The following is a 23,795-nucleotide window of genomic DNA, read 5'->3' on the forward strand; positions in this document are numbered from 1 at the left end:
TCTCTTGTTTTCTACTTCAGGGTCCATAGGGGGTCCACAAGGTTGACCTTGGGGATGTCCCAAAGCAGTTCAACCAAGGGAGGGAACGCTCCTGTGCTGAGAGGAGAATCCGCCGCCAAAAAGGAAGCATCCGGAGAGGCAAAGGAAACCAATGCCTAGAACCTTAAAAAGGTGTGGACAGAAGACCACGTGGCCATCTATCAAGGCAAAACAGCCAAGGCGCCACAGCGAGCCACCCACGAGGGTTACATGGCCCGAGAAAAAACAAACATCAACAACAGAAAGGCCTACCCATGGGTAGGCCCCTGAAGAAGACATACGAGGCCGTCTAGCCAACATTTGACCAAAGGCCGGCCATCCTTTCCTGTTAAAACCAGAAATCTTAGACCACCAATAAGGAGTCCGATTTCCGTCAGGAACTTGAACGGATCACATAAATCCACAGAGGCCGGACCACAGTCAATGAGGGCACACCAGCCGAGAGGACTGGGGACTGAATGGCCTCACCATAAGTTCCAGAATAATATGGAAGCTAAAAATCACTAAGAAGAAACACAGGGTGAGAGCAACTCACACCCTGACAAGATGCCCTCCAGAAGAGGGAGCCACATGAGAACGCTCCCAATTCCGACACTCACCTGGGTGATATAAACTCCCTGAGAGAAAGAGAGAAAGCCAAAGCAATAGACCCTGTAATGGCTATCACAACCAGCGGTTCCATTAACTTTCCCCGGAGTCAACGAAGAACCACTACTAACTCCCAAGGTGTCCCTAGGGAGGACAAATGGAGGCATAATCCAGAAAAACACTCCAAAGGATGAACTGGATACCAGAGCGGAGCAATTCCATATCTTAATCATACTGACAGTGTATAGATCCGCACTGTCAGGAAGGCCAGGCCGAGGGTGAAACCCAAGCCAGCCGGTAGGAATGCCAGAATATCTGGAAATCCTGGACACCAGAGGATCATATCGACAGGTATAATACCATAAGAATTATGGCTGTCACAGTTTGTGGTAGGTCCCAGCAAAAGCTGATCCATGTGCTCTAATCATTCCAACGATGACAAAGCCAGGGAAGCCGTAAGACCACTGTAGGGACGCAGTCAAAGACAAACAACCCAGGTCCAAGGCAAACCCCAGGACCCTGAGACAACAGGTCTGGGCAGTGAAGCATCAGGAATGGAGTATCGATGGAGAGACTCCGAAAAACCAAGTACCCCTGACATCTGGGGCAATCAGGAGCCACCAGCAGGAAAGCATCTCCATCTCGATTGAAACACTTCCCTCGAGGAAGAATGGAGACCGGAAAACACAGGTACGCAAATTGGAAGAACCACTTCAGCGACAAAGAGTCACTGAAGGTTGCTTCAGAATCCCCAGAGTTGGACTGTAACACCATAGTGTGATAGAGTCAGAAGGCCATGAGGGTCACCTCAGGAGGACCCCCCCCCCCTGCTCACCAGGAGATGAAACCTCTCTTGGGGAAGAGACTAGTCCCCTGGATGCACGTCGTGACGGCTGAGGACTCCCGCTTCCCAATGGAGAGCACCTGAAATGAACACTGTCGAGATGGTCGGGAGGAGACCCTCAGACAATGTCCGAATGTATGACATACCTGACACTGCCACCCAACGAACAGTATTGCTAAAAAGGAAGCCACTGTTCTAACCCTGTCGGACTGAACTTTTTCAGGTTCACCGGGAAACAAGGGCTATGCCAGAGTGAAGGCCCAAGACAGGCTAAAGTTCCAACAAGTTAATTGACAGGGTGGAATCGACAGACATCCAACTGCACTGAAATGGATGCGAACCAGACACTGTCCTTAGCAAAGAATACCCTGGACGAGATGGCCATAGTCACCCGAAAAGGGACCGACGCCTCCGGGGAGAGCATCATCGTTTGAACAGTGATCAGACAGAAAAAACTTGTTCCATCTGGAGATAAGCCAATTATGGAAAGGCCTGGAGTGGAACTAAGCCCATTCCACCCTTCCAAAGGCAGACACTGAATAGTGGACCATGCATCCCAGAGTGTAAAGACATATGTCGACTGCGCAGACATCCATGTACTCCTAATGGAAGAGTGGAGATGCCGTCTTACGCCAGAAGAATTCTCAGATTCTGAGAATCCAGCAGGGCTCCTAGGTGAAGAATACCCAGAGAGGGATGCAGGGAGGACTTTTTCCCCATTGATTAAACGTCTGCACCCTGAAGAAGCCACAGTCAACCTGACCCGGCTGTAAAGTACCCCGGTGATCCTGCTAAGAGCAGGAGGCCATCCAGGTACAGGAGCATTGGGATATACTGAACAGAAGAACTGTCAGAAAATCCAAAACGCTGGTAAACCCCTGTGGGGCTGAGAGCAGTCCCAACAGGCAGAGCCCGAAAAATCGTAAGTGCTGTGATACAGCAAACCTCAGTCCATGCTGAGACAAGGTCTCTGTAAGTACCCGTAGGCACGCGTCCTGTATATCCAGTGATACCATAAAGTCCCCAGGTTCCAAACATAGTATGATGGAGCATAGGGATTGCCTCCTGAACCCAGGTAGCTTTAGGAACTGGATCAGGGAATTGAGACAGAGAATAGGCCAAAGAGGACCATTCAGCCACCGCACCAGAAAGAAAGCAGAACAACCAGTCCCTCGCTGAGAAAGTGGGGATGGCCCAATTAGCTCCGCTTACCGCAACAACTGTATAGCTTTCTGGATTTGTAAGGCCCTGTTCCAAATAAGGGCCTGCGTACCATCACATGGAAATAGGCCGCCTGAGCAAAGAGAGTGCGTACCCTCCTACCCACGTAGCCGCGGCAACTAGACACTAGTACCGGGCAAACTGAGAAATCGCCATCTCCCAGTGGTAGGCCTGTCTCGTCAGGCTGACGATATATCCATAGGTTCAGAAGCAGGATAGGCTGGCAGCCCAGGCCTGCTCGGAACTGGATATGTCGGCCCTTGTAAAGGCCGACAGTCTATGAAGAAACAGACCTTTAGGCTGACCCAGAGGACAAAAAGACTTAATAGTCTGAGGCCCCGTAGTGAGCATAGCTGACGGCGGGAAATTTGTACTGCCACTGTCAAGGTCAGGACCCAACAAGATATACCCTATAGATGGTATCTGCACCTCTGCATTCCCAGAGCGCAGCCATAGGGTATTACGGAGGATACCGTCGCAGCCGGAACTCTGAAAGTTAGGAGCTGGTATCCAATATAGGCATGTCCACCTATGACAACTGCATATATTACGTGAGCGACCAAATACATTTGAACCCCAGACGTGTTGGAGGGGAAAAAACATTACAAATGCATCAGCTCAGTATGCAATAGTATTAACCAACCATGCTATAGCCATGGTAGGATGGGTAACAACCCCTGAAAGCGAGTATACTGATTTCAGGCAGAGTTACCACCTACGGATCAAAAGAATCCGACCACGCAGGAATGGGATGCGTAGTAACGTCTGTAATCCGACGAGTAACACGCCCATCCACCCCAGGAGGGGCTCATGATGACCCTCAGGGAATTTGGGACAGGAGACCAAACACTGTTATAATACCTCATATCTGGCAACAGCCAGAGTCCCGCCATGCGATCCACCCGCTAGTCAGCAACAGGGACCCAGAAGGCACGTAATACTGAGGATGTATGATACAGGTGCAGGTCAACATTCACTCTAACCAGAATGGACCTGCCACCAGCCCAAAGCAGGGATAATAATACTTGAGATAGGCTTCCCCCCGTGTAAGAGGGAAAGAGCCCAAAACAGTATCCAGTTCACGGTAGAGCCAAGTGGGAAGTAACCACAGGGCGTCAACCACGCCAATTTGCGTTTCATATAAAAACGACATCCACCCAGGGTGGCTGTTGTGGTAATCCCTGCAAGGGGCATGACAGACTATTGTGGCACCAGGGGGAATTCATATACTCGAAAAACCCCTGTAGGGAGCGGTAGTCTGTGTCACAGGGGAAGAGTGCAAGAAGCTGCGAGATACCCTGAGATGAAAAAGGGCAGTATGGTGAAGTAACCCCAAGTGAGGTACAACAATGGGGCCCGCCTGGCGATCCGCAATTAAGAGGATCCCGAGAAAACAAACCGCCCAAGGGGGTCGTGAAAGGGGCCGGCACCCGATGACGCCACATACAGAACCCTTTAAGAGTTAAATCCTCCGCACTAACACCTGCAGCCCATGGCTTGCAGGATAGTAAAAATGGGTGCAGTATAACGCTCTATCTCCTGGTCAGACATATCTGACCAAGCCTTGTGATCAAGCAGCGCTATACTGGTCCTGACTGATACTAAAAATTAGCTGCAGGGACCCATTTTCAGCGTATGCAACACACAGTTCCACTCAAAATATGGCAACGTGCAGCACGCAACAGTATGTGACAAACCTCACAAATATTAACAAGTATATAAATGTGAGGTCTCAGAACCACCCCAAGTACAGCTGTATTAGGGCAGAAAAGGAAAGGGATAGATATACACTGACAGGTGAGAGAATAAAGTACAGTCAGCACTAGCATAAGTCACATACAATGCAGATATACACATATATACATAAACATGTCATATAATATACTGCACTATTACACTGCATGCAACTTACCCAGATTCAGTGTCTGGGAAGGCTACAGCGCTGTGTACACTGACCTGATGGTGAGGTACGCAGGGGGACTGGGCTCACTGCCATCTCCAGAGATTTCTGCTGCACCACAGAGAAAATGGCCGCTGGAGACCTCAGAAGAAGCGTGGCCCGCGGAGGAAGCAGCTCAGCGACGCCAGACTATATATACTGAAAGGCGCGCCGAGCTGAGGGGAGGAGCCGCTGTAACAGGGAAGGCTGTCTCCCCTGGCCGGCTATTAACCCCCGGGACGCCGGCTCCCTGCACCGAACACTAAGTCCCTGGTGGTCTAGTGGACACACGAGGTATGGGGGGCCCGCCGCCACTGCCGGCGCCTCCAGTCTGTCCCCAGAGACCGGAGGCACAGGACTGCATTTCAAATGCGCGGATCACCGCAAGCGGTGACCCGCGCCTTACCTGCTCCCCGTGGATCCGGCAGCAGTCCTGGGCGCCCGCAGAGTCCGGCTAGTACAGACTCTGGGGTCCCGCTGAGATCCCCAGATCTGTACTGGCGTCTCAGCGACAGCGGGGTGACGGAGCGGCAGCTTAGACGTCCTATGGACACAGTCTGACGCTGACGCTCTGAAGAATCCAAAGGAAAAATAAAAAACTCTGTCCTTTAGAAAAAATAAAGCTTAGGGGCTGCTAATCAGCTCCCCACTGCACTAAACGGTGACCCGATTCCGGCCGGGCACCAACTTAAACTGAGGTGCCTCTGGCTTGGGGGTGGGGTTATAGGGAGAGTGGACCCAAGTGCATCCTGGGAGCTAAAAGCTTTAACTGCGTGGTGCCCGGATTTGGTTCCCAACCTATACCCCCAAGGTCAACCCTGTGGACCCCCTATGGACCCTGAAGTAGAAATAGAGTGTAAGCACTCGGGCAGGGAGTGATATGACCCCTAGTGTGTGTGTGTGTGACCATGTGATAGGGAATATAGAGTGTAAGCACTGGGGCAGTGAGTGATCTGACCTCTAGTGTGTATGTGTATGACCATGTGATGGGGAATATAGAGTGTAAGCACTGGGGCAGGGAGTGATGTGACCCCTAGTGTGTATGTGTGTGACCATGTGATAGGGAATATAGAGTGTAAGCACTGGGGCAGGGAGTGATGTGACCCCTAGTGTGTATGTGTGTGACCATGTGATGGGGAATATAGAGTGTAAGCACTGGGGCAGGGAGTGATGTGACCCCTAGTGTGTATGTGTGTGACCATGTGATGGGGAATATAGAGTGTAAGCACTGGGGCAGGGAGTGATGTGACCCCTAGTGTGTATGTGTGTGACCATGTGATGGGGAATATAGAGTGTAAGCACTGGGGCAGGGACTGATGTGACCCCTAGTGTGTATGTGTGTGACCATGTGATGGGGAATATAGAGTGTAAGCACTGGGGCAGGGACTGATGTGACCCCTAGTGTGTATGTGTGTAACCATGTGATGGGGAATACAGAGTGTAAGCACTGGGGCAGGGAGTGATGTGATCCCTAGTGTGTATGTGTGTGACCATGTGATGGGGAATACAGAGTATAAGCACTGGGGCAGGGAGTGATGTGACCCCTAGTGTGTATGTGTGTGACCATGTGATGGGGAATATAGAGCGTAAGCACTGGGGCAGGGAGTGATGTGATCCCTAGTGTGTATGTGTGTGACCATGTGATGGGGAATATAGAGCGTAAGCACTGGGGCAGGGAGTGATGTGATCCCTAGTGTGTATGTGTGTGACCATGTGATGGGGAATATAGAGTGTAAGCACTGGGGCGGGGAGTGATGTGACCCCTAGTGTGCATGTGTGTGACCATGTGATGGGGAATATAGAGTGTAAGCACTGGGGCGGGGAGTGATGTGACCCCTAGTGTGCATGTGTGTGACCATGTGATGGGGAATATAGAGTGTAAGCACTGGGGCGGGGAGTGATGTGACCCCTAGTGTGCATGTGTGTGACCATGTGATGGGGAATATAGAGTGTAAGCACTGGGGCGGGGAGTGATGTGACCCCTAGTGTGCATGTGTGTGACCATGTGATGGGGAATATAGAGTGTAAGCACTGGGGCAGGGAGTGATGTGACCCCTAGTGTGTATGTGTGTGACCATGTGATGGGGAATATAGATTGTAAGCACTGGGGCAGGGGGTGATGTGACCCCTAGTGTGTGTGTGTGACCATGTGATGGGGAATATAGAGTGTAAGCACTGGGGCAGGGAGTGATGTGACCCCTAGTGTGTATGTGTGTGACCATGTGATGGGGAATATAGAGTGTAAGCACTGGGGCAGGGAGTGATGTGACCCCTAGTGTGTATGTGTGTGACCATGTGATGGGGAATATAGAGTGTAAGCACTGGGGCAGGGAGTGATGTGACCCCTAGTGTGTATGTGTGTGACCATGTGATGGGGAATATAGAGTGTAAGCACTGGGGCAGGGACTGATGAGACCCCTAGTGTGTATGTGTGTGACCATGTGATGGGGAATACAGAGTGTAAGCACTGGGGCAGGGAGTGATGTGATCCCTAGTGTGTATGTGTGTGACCATGTGATGGGGAATATAGAGTATAAGCACTGGGGCAGGGAGTGATGTGACCCCTAGTGTGTATGTGTGTGACCATGTGATGGGGAATATAGAGCGTAAGCACTGGGGCAGGGAGTGATGTGATCCCTAGTGTGTATGTGTGTGACCATGTGATGGGGAATATAGAGTGTAAGCACTGGGGCGGGGAGTGATGTGACCCCTAGTGTGTATGTGTGTGACCATGTGATGGGGAATATAGAGTGTAAGCACTGGGGCGGGGAGTGATGTGACCCCTAGTGTGCATGTGTGTGACCATGTGATGGGGAATATAGAGTGTAAGCACTGGGGCAGGGAGTGATGTGACCTCTAGTGTGTGTGTGTGTGACCATGTGATGGGGAATATAGAGTGTAAGCACTGGGGCGGGGAGTGATGTGACCCCTAGTGTGCATGTGTGTGACCATGTGATGGGGAATATAGAGTGTAAGCACTGGGGCAGGGAGTGATGTGACCCCTAGTGTGTATGTGTGTGACCATGTGATGGGGAATATAGAGTGTAAGCACTGGGGCAGGGAGTGATGTGACCCCTAGTGTGTATGTGTGTGACCATGTGATAAGGAATATAGAGTGTAAGCACTGGGGCAGGGAGTGATGTGACCCCTAGTGTGTATGTGTGTGACCATGTGATGGGGAATATAGAGTGTAAGCACTGGGGCAGGGAGTGATGTGACCCCTAGTGTGTATGTGTGTGACCATGTGATGGGGAATATAGAGTGTAAGCTGCACTGGGGCAGGGACTGATATGAATGGCCAAATATTCTCTGTACAGCGCTGTGAAATATATGTGCGCTATATACATAACTGTTTTGTATTACTATTAACTGTTTTTCTTGTGTGCTCATTTATGTACTGTGTAAGGCGCTGCGGAACCTTTGTGGCGCCATATAAATAAAGGATAATAATAATAATAATAATAATAATAATTAAATGTAAACTACTAAAACACCGGCATTCATCTTCCCATTCACTGCATTTTACATTTCTCCTCCATCAGGTTTTCTTCCCCTCCTCTCTAATTAAGCGCCTGATTCAACGGTGCACGTAATGTCGAAGTCACACGCGAGGGTCTAATGTTTTCAGTCTGCGCATGCGTCCTGATGGTTACTGCACAAAAACACTGATACACGTAATTTCGGTGGGCGTTTCTGGGAAGTAACAGGCGCGGGCGTGTGGCGGTCAGCGGCTGCTTTCAAATGCGCAGTTGCACTGACCTTGGCGGCCATGTTGACATGCAGAAATTGTACCTGCCATAGGGTAAGTGCAATCTCCGATTGTGGGACCGATGGTGCGTCTTAATACACATGGTGGCGGATTAGCGCCGCAGTCGCTTGGCAATTCAGTAGGAAGACGCAGTTGCTGCACGGTGAAAAGATGCGGCTGCAATACCGTCCACCGCTGGATCAGGCCTTAAATCTCCTCCCTCTCCCACACCTCTTACCTTATACACAGGCAGAGGCTAGAGCAGGGGATGTCCCGTATTATCACACGCCACGCTGCTGCTTAGCATCACTGATAGGCTACAGCCTTGCGCAGGTGGGGCTATTATTTTATTGCAGCGCCCTGCGTACAAGCCAGTCAGTGAGATGGTGGCGGAACACAGGGGACACGGCCTCCTCTAATCCCGTTTCCACAACCTTTGTCCTAACAATAGATGCACTGGGGGCTTCTATAGTGTGGGCCTAATATCTTGGGGGGGGGGGTTCTCTTAACAGTCCAGACCAGACACATAAGTTCCATGACACTTCATTCTGATTGCGCGGCTGCCTTGTTCGCCATGCGAGGCTTGTGTTGAATGTGTTGGACACAGCTGATATAAACTGACAGGACGACTAATATCCTCAACACCTTCCAGCAAGTAAAAGAATTAGTCCATATAATACACACGTTTACTTAGTAAACAATGAAGTGATAACATCAGAGCACACTGTTTACACACAAGAGGAAAGGTAACTTTAGTGACAAAATAATGGGTTTCCCAATTTGGACTACTCCCATTAATACTTTGGCAACAACTGTCTCAGCCACCTCTGTGTATCAGTCATAAAAAGCCATATTTATCCTGCAACAGATGCTCCGCGTGAATTACACCTATATAAATGCTCTGACGCGTTGTGAGCCGTTTGCCACAAGACTCCGCCCACTTCGGCGCTTAATGCCCTCCATCTACTAAGCCTCTACCAACCGAAAATACTAACTGTGAATGTGTATGTGACGTGTACCACCGTATCAAGCTCCGCCCACAGCGAGTGGGCAAAGCCATCGGGATAAAATTGGTGTAATCAAATGCTTGGTCACTCCTGGTCATACCTTAGGCTGGTATGTCATCAAGGTCCAGAGGCTGGTAGGGGATGCTTGGTCTAGTGGTTCTACAATAGTTTGAGATCCAAAAGTGGATGAAGCTACTGAGGAATGCAAGATTCAACAAAGCAGAAATAGATTATAAATGGCTCATTAGTCTTCTGCAAAAGCTCCAGGAGAAGTAATTCCTACGAGAAACAAACGGCGCTGACCAAGTGACGTATAAACGCCACCTGTGGTCCCCATTTAATAACCAGAAAACCTGGTCTGCAGCAGGCCCGTAAACAAAACTGTAAAACCACGACGATATAACGTACACAAGTACTACAACATTAACACATGGTGAAACAAGCAAAGAGAGCCCCAGCTCCAAGGAGCTTATCGCTGGTCAAACAACAACAAGAGAGGAAACTGCTCTACCACATGTTCACTATGCAATTTGGCACAAGTGTTCGCACAGCGTGGACCGCTGACAGTGACCCGCACCCCACCCACCTGCCTCGCAGATGAACTCCACAGAAAAAGGCCTCTCTTTCTCTGGCTCTCCCGAGTCGGCTTGGATTCAAGTGCATTCATTTGTTATTGCCTATCAAAATAAGAAGCGTTCCCAGTAGGGAAAACAACACCTTTGGTGGGAAGGATAGTAGGAAGACACCGAAAACACACTCTTTTGTGCAAGGAGCTCTCGTGAATTGCAAATGCCTTGGCCTCTCTCCAGATGTTTCTCTAGAAATACTACATTTAATTTATACTGGCTGGGGTCCCTCAATTCAGAATTGCTCACGGGTATTTTATTGCTGTCTCTAGTGAACCGCAGCTCCATAAACTGAAAGCAAGGGAGTTCTGATTGACATTGAGTAGTTTAATCCAATAAATAGATTAAAAATATATATATATATATTTTTATTTTTTTTAAATGACTATGTATAATTTTCTTTTCTCCTCGTGTTAGGAACAAATATTCCAGCAGCTGGTACGGTGCAATATAATACAAGGCTTTCCCTCCACCTGGATGGGAGATCTGATTGCTTAAGGTGCCTACACACTTACCGATTTTTTACACGCTCTGGCCGATTCCGACGCATCAGAAAGTCAGATCATGTAAAAAATGCCCAAATAGTGAGTCCCCACTCACGATAACGATGCGATGCGCGTCCCCACTGGTCGCACATCGCATCGTCAAAACTGCCGTGCTGTAGGGCAGATCCGACAATCTCAGCCACGATGCACTGGAAAAAAGGATGCACGATAGATCTTTAGTCAGATTGGAAATTTTTTACTCCAAACCGTATGTAGGACTGCCGGGGAAGATTTCAGCGGAAGTCGTACATTGTGAGCACATCGACAAGTGTGTCGGCACCTTTACTTGTGCTGTATGACGAATGTATCCTTTACGCTCTTAAGAAGCAAAACTAACCAGCACCTTGTCCTGTTCATTTGCACCTCCCACCCAAGACACTAGGCAAAGCAAGACCTCGGTCTGGGGGTCCAATCACACCATGGCTGTGTGGTTCTATCATATAGAGGGCAAAGGGTTAGGATCAGCCGCAGTCAGAGTACCGCATTGTAATGTGACGCATGGCGCTGGTGACAGGTGACATCCTTTACACCACGATACATGATCCACAGCAAACACGCGTCTCCGGAGATACCAATTCTGTGCGCAGTCAGAACATCCATCGTTGTGTGGTGTGAGACGGTGATAGAACGCTGGTGGAAGATTGTGATCTTTGCGACTGATTCAGAGACTGACGGAATTGCAGAGACGCACACTAACGCCTGTGAAATTCCATACATCTAAAATACAAATACAGCAGGAGGTGTTTGTAAGAAACAGACCCCTCCTTGCTGCATCCACGATCCCAGCGCTGCGACCGAGGTAGCTGGAGCATAGCGCGGCCTGACCGGGTCCTGCCAGCTTGCGAAGGCCAGGACATCTGCGTCCAACGAAGCAGTCCTTGGCCTTGTCCCACTCGGAAAATGGGGGCAACATGCGCCTTGTTTCCGTGAACGCTGCCCTGGAACACCCGGGGGGCTCCAGCTCCAAAACGCCGCAGCCTGTCATTAATGCTGCGGCTGGGAGGCAATGCGAGCGGACTCATAGATGGAGGGCTGCACATGCGCAGGATGCGTACTGCGAGTCCGCTCTCAGTGCCTCGCAGCCGCAGTCTGCTTGACAATGTTGCGCCGTTTGGGAGGCACAGACCTCTAACTATGGGAGATGTGTTTTAACCATGGGGTAAGCATACATCTCTGAATCTGGCTCTTTGAGGGCAAATATCCGGACAGGTCACCCTGCTCTGAAAATGGGCCGACAAACTCCAGGGTCAAACATCTACATGCTGGAGGCTGAATGATTCCTGCACTGGTCTTCTGTGAAGATCGATTCTGGAAGCTCATATTTACCTCCAATGGAATATGTGGCAGGACCAGTGACATAAACACAGGCGGTCACAGCAGTTCTAACCAGACCTATGATCCAGGCGTTAGTGACCAGACAGGACCCTATTTGTATGTAACATGGAGACCATACATACTGCCCAGCGGTAAATCTTCTTCTGATGTTACAACAGAGCTATGGAGGAACAGCAGCTTCCAGGAGAGGACAGAAAACGTCATTGCTAAACAGTCACACAGACTTCCTGACAGATTAAAGACATTCCCACTTTCCTGCTCATTAATCCTCTCTAAATAGCTAGTCTAAGTCCTTAGTGTGTTTTTGAAGTATGCAATGAATAAACTAGACATTTCTGTATAATGTCCAGCAGTATACAGGCCTCCCTGGCTCAGAGCTCCTCCCCGCCGCACGATTTATGGCTTGATAAGTGAGGGCTGCGATCACCGGGACCCGGTCATGTCCCCTGACCAAAGCAAGCTTCAAGCACTCTCTGCAAGCAGTTCAGATGTTAGGCTGACAGTTGTGACAATATGATCCCTGTGGAAACACAGTCCTGGCATGACGCAATTCCTGTACGAGAACACTGTGCTATGATTGCAGTAATTGGCCACTTGTAGCGAGGCATCAGTTGCACTTTCTGAATGACCAGAGGACATTTAAGTCAGAGTTTCTGCCATCAACACAGACGCTTTCGAGTTCTTTAAAGAAAATAAATAAATAAAATACTGCTAGTACTAACATCTATGCAAACATCCCCTGATAAAGAAGTACTTATGAGACGAGTACACTGTTACAGGGGATAATCTCAGAGTTACGAAACGTTCCGGTAATCAATTAATAATGTTCTTTAGCAGTGTATGTTCTAGAGTCTAATGATGAGAAGCTGCAATATCACCAGTAATCACCACGGTGGAGAAATTAAACTGGTGACGAGGAGAAAGCAATTCAAAAAATGTAGCTGAGAGGTGTCTGGATGGGCCTGTCAGAATGACAAACGGTGCAGGAGATCTGGTCCTGGGTTTATTAATAGGGCTCCTCGGGCTGACAGGCTGACATGACTCTGCCGTCTGCACACTTTTAGTTAAAGGAGAAATGAAGTATTGGGGTGGTGAGAGTTACCGTGTAAGCACTTTCTGAGGCTCTAGCAAATGCTCTGTAGAAACACTTCTGCGTATGCCGAGACATTTTTGTGTCATAACCGAGGCATGAGGCACAAAGTGCCTCAGTGAATGAATGGGCTTAATATGGGCTCAGCTCACAATATGGCTTCTGGGATATGGTTATATTGGAGCCACTGGACTGGTGTTTGTGCACCGAGTTAGGCCGAACTGTACTCACGCTCTCTTTACCTTTACTAAAATACATTCTGAGATCTCTGCAGAAACAAATCTGATTTAATGGCTGTCTGCGATGGTACGCTTTCCCTGTAATTACATGGGTTCCGTCCTCCCTCACCACCACCCCCGAGGTCTAATAATGTACATGTTACTTAATTGGCTTGTGATTAAATTCTGCCTCCACAAGCACAACAATGCCCCCGAATATATTTCTGCGCCTATACAACATTGTGTAATAGGTTAGCAATACATAAATACAGGATAGCAATTTAAATATTTAATATACTAAAAAAATGTCACTGGCATGTCACGATAAATGGCATATTTTAGTGTTGCTAATAAATATAATAAATCAATATTCCTTGAAAACCAGAACCTAACAGAGTAGTTTTCACAGAAAAACCTTCTGCCAATGATTAAGGTACAGAGCGCACAGCCTGGTACCCTCGCTCAGCCGCGTGTTGACCCACTGCTGAATCCTACAAGAATGGATGAAACATAACCACTCTGCAGATCTGCCAGAGGCAAAGCACGGAATTCCTGATTACATGGCTGGGTCTCTGCATATAGAAAATACCCTTATAGTTTGCATTTCCTCTCTCAGCAACGTAACATGGCTGCAGAGCAGGGTTCGAGTGGCTTCTCATTGGTCTCTCACACACACCATCAATTTTCGGCCTGACTTTGACAGTGACCACAGACCCGGAGCAAAAATGTTCACGTGGGGCAGCGAAGGAGGGGGGTGCCATGAGGCTTAGCTCCCTCCCCAGGTGTTTACTGTCTCCATGTAAAACCAGAGGTGCTGATTAACGTTACAGACACCTATGCACAAGCAGAGGCTCAAAAGCCACACGATGGGCGGCTGACTGATCCATCTGTATTTAAAAGGACGATCCTGCTGCTGCATAGCAGCGTCTGTCTCCCAGAGCACCTGATCTGCACACCATTACTACAGGCATTGCTGTATCTTCCAAACTAAACCTCACATGTATTAAGGATCAAGACTGGATGCAAACAACTCTACTGAAAGCGGAAGTATCCTATCAGTAGCGTCTTAAAAACCCTGGACCACAATGGATTCCTCCGAGATATAGATCAATAAACACACTTTCAATTACAGCTGTTGGTTGAAAAGCCTACTCATTTAACAAAGACTTGTAAACACAGAGGGTTCTATGGAGTTGTCTGTGGTTTTCTGGGACGGTGGGGCCCCCCCCTCACTCGTTCCATCCCATGCAGTTAATAAGTCTGTTTCCATCCTGCACTTACATTTATGCCTACGTAGTGTTTTTAGAGCACCACAGAACACCAAAGTAAACTTATAACCAAGTGTTTTTATTAGCTACTGAGATTTTCTCGCAGTCGAAAAAAGCAAACGCAAGTCTGCTGACAAGGCAGTTGTACATGTGAGGCTTTGGGCTTATGCAAACACTGTTATTTCAGTGTGGTGTTGAGACACTGATACCACGCGGATCAAGCACCACAGAAGCGGCCAACGTCCTGCGTTTCCGGATTCTCCTTTCACCAAAACTGGCAGATGGAATCTCGCTCTATTCCGACTTCAGACGTCTTTTCTTTCCTTACGCTTGTAGCGTGGAATTCAGTTCAGCGGAATTCCACTTAAATTGTACCGGTTTTATAGGAGGGGAAGCACACAGCATCCCTTTTCTTGCTCTCTGTGTCCATATTAGCCTTCCAAGCACCATAAAAGGCATATCCCTAGCACCGCTGCTAATGAACACTCAGAAAGTTGCTGCAGGCGAGCCATGGAAATATTTCTGCCAGGGAAGGTTTGCAGGCAAACGGAAATATCTTTTAAGGAGAGATTTAAAGAGACACCCACACCTCCCCATATTGTGCAGTGCAAATGTTACGAGAAATGTTATTAAATTATCTTAAAATGTCACCTAAACTTCATGCGATATAAAGGTTTATAAACCGCCGCACATCACCGGTGGATTGCGTTTATACCCTCCAAACTGCTGGACAGTGAATACAATGGATTTTTACCTATTGGGGAATATCTTTGGTTTTTAATAAGGATTTGTGTGTCTATATTTGTTCAGCAAGCAGCAACAGACTAGATTGTGCTCTGTGTAAGCTCTGGTCTAGCTTAGTGGTCTTGGGCCTTTGCCTACTGTGCCTTCCATAATGCTGAACTGGCCTCCCACACTGTCATCTATCTGCCCCCCTGACCCTGTACCAAGCCATGGACCCGACCAATAAGGGGGCTCTGGGTTTTCTCAGCGCATGTGTCATACACGTATAAGGGAGCAGAGAGGGCAGGGTAGCTCTCCCAGGATCCCAGCTGCATCATGAGAACTAGTCCTGATTGTGCACAGAATGTTTATGCCAGGATACAATTTGTTTGTTTCTCATTATTGCATTGTTTGCTTGTGTTATACACAAACAGTTGGAAGCAGCACATGGCCTGTTCCTGCTGTGCAACGTACTGCTATATTTATGCAGGAAAATAAACTTCCTTCGCCTTTAACTTAAATACACAGCAACGCTCTTTGTCGACATGACAAAACAAATTATGGATCCTTTAAGGGACCCCCGATACAATAGAAAATGGCACAGGGTGGGAAATCATTAGTCACGTACTACGGAGGTCGAGACCCTTCCTCACGGTTTAAACTGTTTTCAATTTCCAGCCCACTTAAAGCCCAAGAGCCTTAAATTGAGAATAGACAGTGCCGGAGGGGCAGGTCCCATAGTTCCGGACCCCGCACTGACCCAGGCTGACTCCCACACAAGCTGTGCTCTGGTACAGAACAGCGCATCCGACAAGTGACCCGCGGAAATCTCTGCATAGGGAAATTAAAGGAGGAGATGAAAGGAGGCGAGAACGTACTTTATAATTAGCGTACTGACCTAGACTAGTGAATACAGCCTATGTGAAAACAATGATGTCTCCTGGAGATTGCAGTTACATAGTAGGGTGCGGTTTACAGAAAGACTTGAGTCAGTCAAGTTAATCCAACACAGAATATAAAAAGGATTTTTAAATCCAATCTGTCATCACATTTTTCTGTAGTTCGATTTACGTTTACTTGACTACAGAGTTTACTGCTTCAAACAAGTGACAATTTGGGTAGGAGATTGTTAGCGAGAAATTCCATGTGTCGGCATAGTGGGGGTTTTGATATCAGAAATGATGTCAGGGAATCAAGAGGTTAAGTTACTCATGAGAGTTTCACTGTCTAGCTGCTTTGAGAATCTGCTGCTTAGTGCAACACCTACATAACAGCGATATTACTCCCATGGCCTGTGCACACCTACATAACAGCAATATTACTCCCATGGCCTGTGCACACCTACATAACAGCGATATTACTCCCATGGCCTGTGCACACCTACATAACAGCGATATTACTCCCATGGCCTGTGCACACCTACATAACAGCGATATTACTCCCATGGCCTGTGCACACCTACATAACAGCGATATTACTCCCATGGCCTGTGCACACCTACATAACAGCGATATTACTCCCATGGCCTGTGCACACCCACATAACAGCGATATTACTCCCATGGCCTGTGCGCACCTGCATAACAGCGATATTACTCCCATGGCCTGTGCACACCTACATAACAGCGATATTACTCCCATGGCCTGTGCACACCCACATAACAGCGATATTACTCCCATGGCCTGTGCGCACCTACATAACAGCGATATTACTCCCATGACCCGTGCACACCCACATAACAGCAATATTACTCCCATGGCATCATGGCCTGTGCACACCTACATAACAGCGATATTACTCCCATGGCCTGTGCACACCTACATAACAGCGATATTACTCCCATGGCCTGTGCACACCTACATAACAGCGATATTACTCCCATGACCCGTGCACACCTACATAACAGCGAGATTACTCCCATGGCCTGTGCACACCTAGATAACAGCGATAATACTCCCATGACCCGTGCACACCTACATAACAGCGATATTACTCCCATGGCCTGTGCACACCTACATAACTGCGATATTACTCCCATGGCCTGTGCACACCTACATAACTGCGACATTACTCCCATGACCTGTGCACACCTACATAGCAGCGATATTACTCCCATGGCCTGTGCACACCTACATAACAGCGATATTACTCCCATGGCCTGTGCACACCTACATAACAGCGATATTACTCCCATGGCCTGTGCACACCTACATAACCGCGACATTACTCCCATGACCTGTGCACACCTACATAGCAGCGATATTACTCCCATGGCCTGTGCACACCTACATAACAGCGATATTACTCCCATGGCCTGTGCACACCTACATAGCAGCGATATTACTCCCATGGCCTGTGCACACCTACATAACAGCGATATTACTCCCATGGCATGTGCACACCTACATAACAGCGATATTACTCCCATGACCTGTGCACACCGACATGACAGTGATATTACATTACGTGGCCTTGTGTACACCTACATGACAGCGATATTACATTACGTAACCTTGTGTACACCTACATGACAGTGATATTACATTACGTGGCCTTGTGTACACCTACATGACAGTGATATTACATTACGTGGCCTTGTGTACACCTACATGACAGTGATATTACATTAGGTAGCCTTGTGTACACCTACATGACAGTGATATTACATTACGTGGCCTTGTGCATACCTACATGACAGTGATATTACATTACGTGGCCTTGTGCACACCTACATGACAGTGATATTACATTACGTGGCCTTGTGCACACCTACATGACAGTGATATTACATTATGTGGCCTTGTGCACACCTACATGACAGTGATATTACATTACATGGCCTTGTGTACATCTACATGACAGTGATATTACATTACGTGGCCTTGTGCACACCTACATGACAGTGATATTACATTACGTGGCCTTGTGCACACCTACATGACAGTGATATTACATTACGTGGCCTTGTGTACACCTACATGACAGTGATATTACATTAGGTGGCCTTGTGCACACCTACATGACAGTGATATTACATTACGTGGCCTTGTGCACACCTACATGACAGTGATATTACATTAGGTGGCCTTGTGCACACCTACATGACAGTGATATTACATTACATGGCCTTGTGCACACCTACATGACAGTGATATTACATTATGTGGCCTTGTGCACACCTACATGACAGTGATATTACATTAGGTGGCCTTGTGCACACCTACATGACAGTGATATTACATTACGTGGCCTTGTGCACACCTACATGACAGTGATATTACATTATGTGGCCTTGTGCACACCTACATGACAGTGATATTACATTACGTGGCGTTGTGCACACCTACATGACAGTGATATTACATTACGTGGCCTTGTGCACACCTACATGACAGTGATATTACATTACGTGGCCTTGTGCACACCTACATGACACTGATATTACATTACGTGGCCTTGTGTACACCTACATGACAGTGATTACATTAGGTAGCCTTGTGCACACCTACATGACAGTGATATTACATTAGGTGGCCTTGTGCACACCTACATGACAGTGATTATACATTAAGGAAGCCTTGTGCACACCTACATGACAGTGATATTACATTACGTGGCCTTGTGCACACCTACATGACAGTGATATTACATTACGTGGCCTTGTGCACACCTACATGACAGTGATATTACATTACGTGGCCTTGTGCACACCTACATGACAGTGATATTACATTACGTGGCCTTGTGTACACTTACATGACAGTGATATTACATTACATGGCCTTGTGTACACCTACATGACAGTGATTACATTAGGTAGCCTTGTGCACTTACATGACAGTGATATTACATTACGTGGCCTTGTGCACACCTACATGACACTGATATTACATTACGTGGCCTTGTGCACACCTACATGACAGTGATTACATTAGGTAGCCTTGTGCACACCTACATGACAGTGATATTACATTAGGTAGCCTTGTGCACACTTACATGACAGTGATATTACATTACGTGGCCTTGTGCACACCTACATGACACTGATATTACATTACGTGGCCTTGTGCACACCTACATGACAGTGATTACATTAGGTAGCCTTGTGCACACCTACATGACAGTGATATTACATTAGGTGGCCTTGTGCACACCTACATGACAGTGATTATACATTAAGGAAGCCTTGTGCACACCTACATGACAGTGATATTACATTACGTGGCCTTGTGCACACCTACATGACAGTGATATTACATTACGTGGCCTTGTGCACACCTACATGACAGTGATATTACATTACGTGGCCTTGTGCACACCTACATGACAGTGATATTACATTACATGGCCTTGTGTACACTTACATGACAGTGATATTACATTACATGGCCTTGTGCACACCTACATGACAGTGATATTACATTACATGGCCTTGTGCACACCTACATGACAGTGATTACATTAGGTAGCCTTGTGCACACTTACATGACAGTGATATTACATTACGTGGCCTTGTGTACACCTACATGACAGTGATATTACATTACGTGGCCTTGTGCACACCTACATGACAGTGATATTACATTACGTGGCCTTGTGCACACCTACATGACAGTGATATTACATTACGTGGCCTTGTGTACACTTACATGACAGTGATATTACATTACATGGCCTTGTGTACACCTACATGACAGTGATTACATTAGGTAGCCTTGTGCACTTACATGACAGTGATATTACATTACGTGGCCTTGTGCACACCTACATGACACTGATATTACATTACGTGGCCTTGTGCACACCTACATGACAGTGATTACATTAGGTAGCCTTGTGCACACCTACATGACAGTGATATTACATTAGGTAGCCTTGTGCACACTTACATGACAGTGATATTACATTACGTGGCCTTGTGCACACCTACATGACACTGATATTACATTACGTGGCCTTGTGCACACCTACATGACAGTGATTACATTAGGTAGCCTTGTGCACACCTACATGACAGTGATATTACATTAGGTGGCCTTGTGCACACCTACATGACAGTGATTATACATTAAGGAAGCCTTGTGCACACCTACATGACAGTGATATTACATTACGTGGCCTTGTGCACACCTACATGACAGTGATATTACATTACGTGGCCTTGTGCACACCTACATGACAGTGATATTACATTACGTGGCTTTGTGCACACCTACATGACAGTGATATTACATTACGTGGCCTTGTGTACACTTACATGACAGTGATATTACATTACATGGCCTTGTGCACACCTACATGACAGTGATATTACATTACATGGCCTTGTGCACACCTACATGACAGTGATTACATTAGGTAGCCTTGTGCACACTTACATGACAGTGATATTACATTACGTGGCCTTGTGTACACCTACATGACAGTGATATTACATTACGTGGCCTTGTGTACACCTACATGACAGTGATATTACATTACGTGGCCTTGTGCACACTTACATGACAGTGAGATTGTTACTTTTATTACCTGTACATATGCTGTACATATGCTTTGCATGCTGTATAAGACACATGAATATTAGTGTGAATAAGGAAACTATAAAATTATATTACCCAGCATACAATGTACGTAGGGTGAGAATCTGTATGTATGGCGCTGCGGACAAATTGTGGTGCCCTATAAATAAAATGTAATAATAATAATCTGTTTTCCAGTTTTGGCTATGTTGTAGCGGTCACCTTGGGTAACCCATACAGATACACCTATAACAACCCTCCCCCCCACCCCTAGAAATTGCGGAGTTCCTCTCTATTCATCTGTTCTCTTCCTTTTACCTAAAGCGGACAAACCCTGAAAGGTCTGTTCAGCTCTAGAACTGATAGATACATACATACATACATGTAAATGCTGCAACAAGCAATAGTATAGACAATAGCAAAGGTTAAATGACATATACCACATGGGCCATCCATTCTACTTACACCGTATACCGTAAATCATTAGGGGATCAAGCTGCTTCTTCCCATGCTTCCCCTGGCCCGACAGGTTGGAGACGGCCTGTATCTCCCGGTGGAAAAGGTAATCCAGCAGCGTCAGGGCCATCTTCTCCGCTGTGCGACAGTTAGTGCTGATGTGCAACATGTCGGCCGCTGTGATGGGACATCTCACCCTCATCTCCGCGTTGTTCTCGTCCCCCAGCCAGGTGCCACTCGGATAATCCTCTAGAGGGAGAAACGGCACAGGTTACAGGATAAGCCTCCGGGAGATGTATCCAGCATTTCTGATTAAAGGGTGTGAATGACAACACAATAATAAAGGGTGTATAGAGTTGCTGCTATAATATGTATGTAGATACTTGGTGCAGTGTATAGAGATGGTACTATAATATGTACATAGGTACTTGGTGCAGTATATAGAGTTAGGGGCTATTATATGTACATAGGTACTTGGTGCAGTGAATGGGGTGGTTGTATTATAATATGTACATACTGTAGGTACTTGGTGCAGTTTATGGAGGTTGTAGTAAGAAGAAATTATTCTAAATTCGACTTCTAAGGGGGGGAGGGCTAAAATGTTTCCTCCCCCTATGCAATGTCCTGACTGACTGTCTCATTGTGGCTGTAGAACAGATCATATTCAAACACCAACTGTCACCCCAAGTGCTACAAAACATCACTGGCAGTTGTTGTGACTCCCTAGTGAGGGAAGGGAATGTGTTACTACACAGATGAGAGAGGAAAATGTGTTACAACAGCAGTGAGAGGGGAATGTGTTACTACACAGGTATGGGAGGGGAATGTGTTACTATAGAGGTGAGGGAAGGGAATGTGTTACTACACAGGTGTGGGAGGGGAATGTGTTACTGTAGAGGTGAGGGAGGGGAGGGGAATATCAAATGTGTTACTACGGGGTGAGTGAAGGGAATGTATTACAACACAGGCAAGGGAAAGAAATGTGTTACTACAAGGGTGAGCAAGGGGAATGTGTTACTCCAGAAATGAGGGACGGGAATAAGTTACTACAGGTGTGAGTGAGGGTAATATATTACTACAGGTGTGAGGGAGGGGTTGTATTTCCACACAGGTGAGGGAGGGGATTGTCGAATGTGTTACAACACGGGCCAATAGGGAAATGTGTTACTACAGAGGTGAGGGAGTGGAATGTGTTAATACACAGGTGAGGGAGGGTGATGTCTTACTATAGCAGTGATGGATGGGATGCATTAATATAGAGGTGAAGGTATAATGTGTTTTTGGAGTGGTGAGATAAAAATGGAAACAGTAAATATCTAAGGTCTTGTGTACTGTAAGATGGTGAGTGAAGAGTGTGAGGGTGATTATATAAGTATATAGGGCAGGGGTGGGGAACCTTTTTTCTGCCGAGGGCCATTTTGATAAATCTAACATTATTCGCGGGCCTGGTGCAGACCACGCCCCCTCTGTATTACATCACAAGGGGTGGGGCCACAATCATCGGTGACTACACCAATGCGAGCTGTAAGGGCAACGGTGTGACCATCTGAAGCGTCCTAGGGATGCTCCAGGCAGCACTGCTGCATAGATTCTGGCTGCAGGGTGACATTCTGGGCACCCAGCTAGCCAGATGAAACTAGAAGAAAAAAGCTCAGGGCCATACCAAATGATTCCGAGGGCCTTATACAGCCCCCGGGCCTGAGGTACTCATCCCTGATATAGGGTAATGTTTCTCCTTTGGAAAATAATTAATACCACACACACACACACACACAAAATGGCTGTCAGTGGCATATGTGGCCTAATGAGTCTCGGGGGGCCTGCACAGCCTCCAGAACAATGTCATACCCCTGTGTGTGCTACTATCTGGGAACGTATACGTGACAGTCTGTAAATCCATGTAAATAGAAATAATTTTTTTCTGTGTGTAACAAAAAAGACTAAAATAGACACAAGACTGAGAGGAATTAAACAAAACACACTTTGTGATTGTTCTTTCCCTGGTAATTTAATGTACTCTCATGAAATTAAGCTAATGAGTTACATTTGGTGACTTGTTATATACAAATTCTGTACATATTCTGAGGTGCCCATATTAAATGAAGCCAGATCCACAGCTGCGGATAGAACTGTGTGTGAGGTCACAATGCTGAGCACTGGGCAGGATTATGTGAGCTGTATACAGTCAGGGCAGGGAGAGCTGTGTGTGAGGTCACAATGCTGAGCACTGGGCAGGATTATGTGAGCTGTATACAGTCAGGGCAGGGAGAGCTGTGTGTGAGGTCACAATGCTGAGCACTGGGCAGGATTATGTGAGCTGTATACAGTCAGGGCAGGGAGAGCTGTTCGTGAGGTCACAATGCTGAGCACTGGGCAGGATTATGTGAGCTGTATACAGTCAGGGCAGGGAGAGCTGTGTGTGAGGTCACAATGCTGAGCACTGGGCAGGATTATGTGAGCTGTATACAGTCAGGGCAGGGAGAGCTGTGTGTGAGGTCACAATGCTGAGCACTGGGCAGGATTATGTGAGCTGTATACAGTAAGGTCAGGGAGAGCTGTGTGTGAGGTCACAATGCTGAGCACTGGGCAGGATTATGCGAGCTGTATACAGTCAGGGCAGGGAGAGCTG

General features: G+C 47.2%; 1 protein-coding gene across 1 annotated transcript in view; it reads right to left on the reverse strand.

The window, feature by feature from the left end:
* BANP (BTG3 associated nuclear protein) overlaps positions 1-23,795 on the reverse strand; it is a 493,255-nt gene that overhangs the window by 275,361 nt on the left and 194,099 nt on the right. The window contains exon 7 of the mRNA XM_088447981.1: positions 21,176-21,415. Within this exon, the coding sequence (XP_088304107.1) occupies positions 21,176-21,415 (240 nt within the window). The remainder of the gene's footprint in view (positions 1-21,175; positions 21,416-23,795) is intronic.

The sequence above is a fragment of the Taudactylus pleione genome, unplaced genomic scaffold, assembly GCF_031769625.1.
Source record: "Taudactylus pleione unplaced genomic scaffold, aTauple2 ptg000447l, whole genome shotgun sequence".
NCBI classification, from domain to species: Eukaryota; Metazoa; Chordata; class Amphibia; order Anura; family Myobatrachidae; genus Taudactylus; species Taudactylus pleione.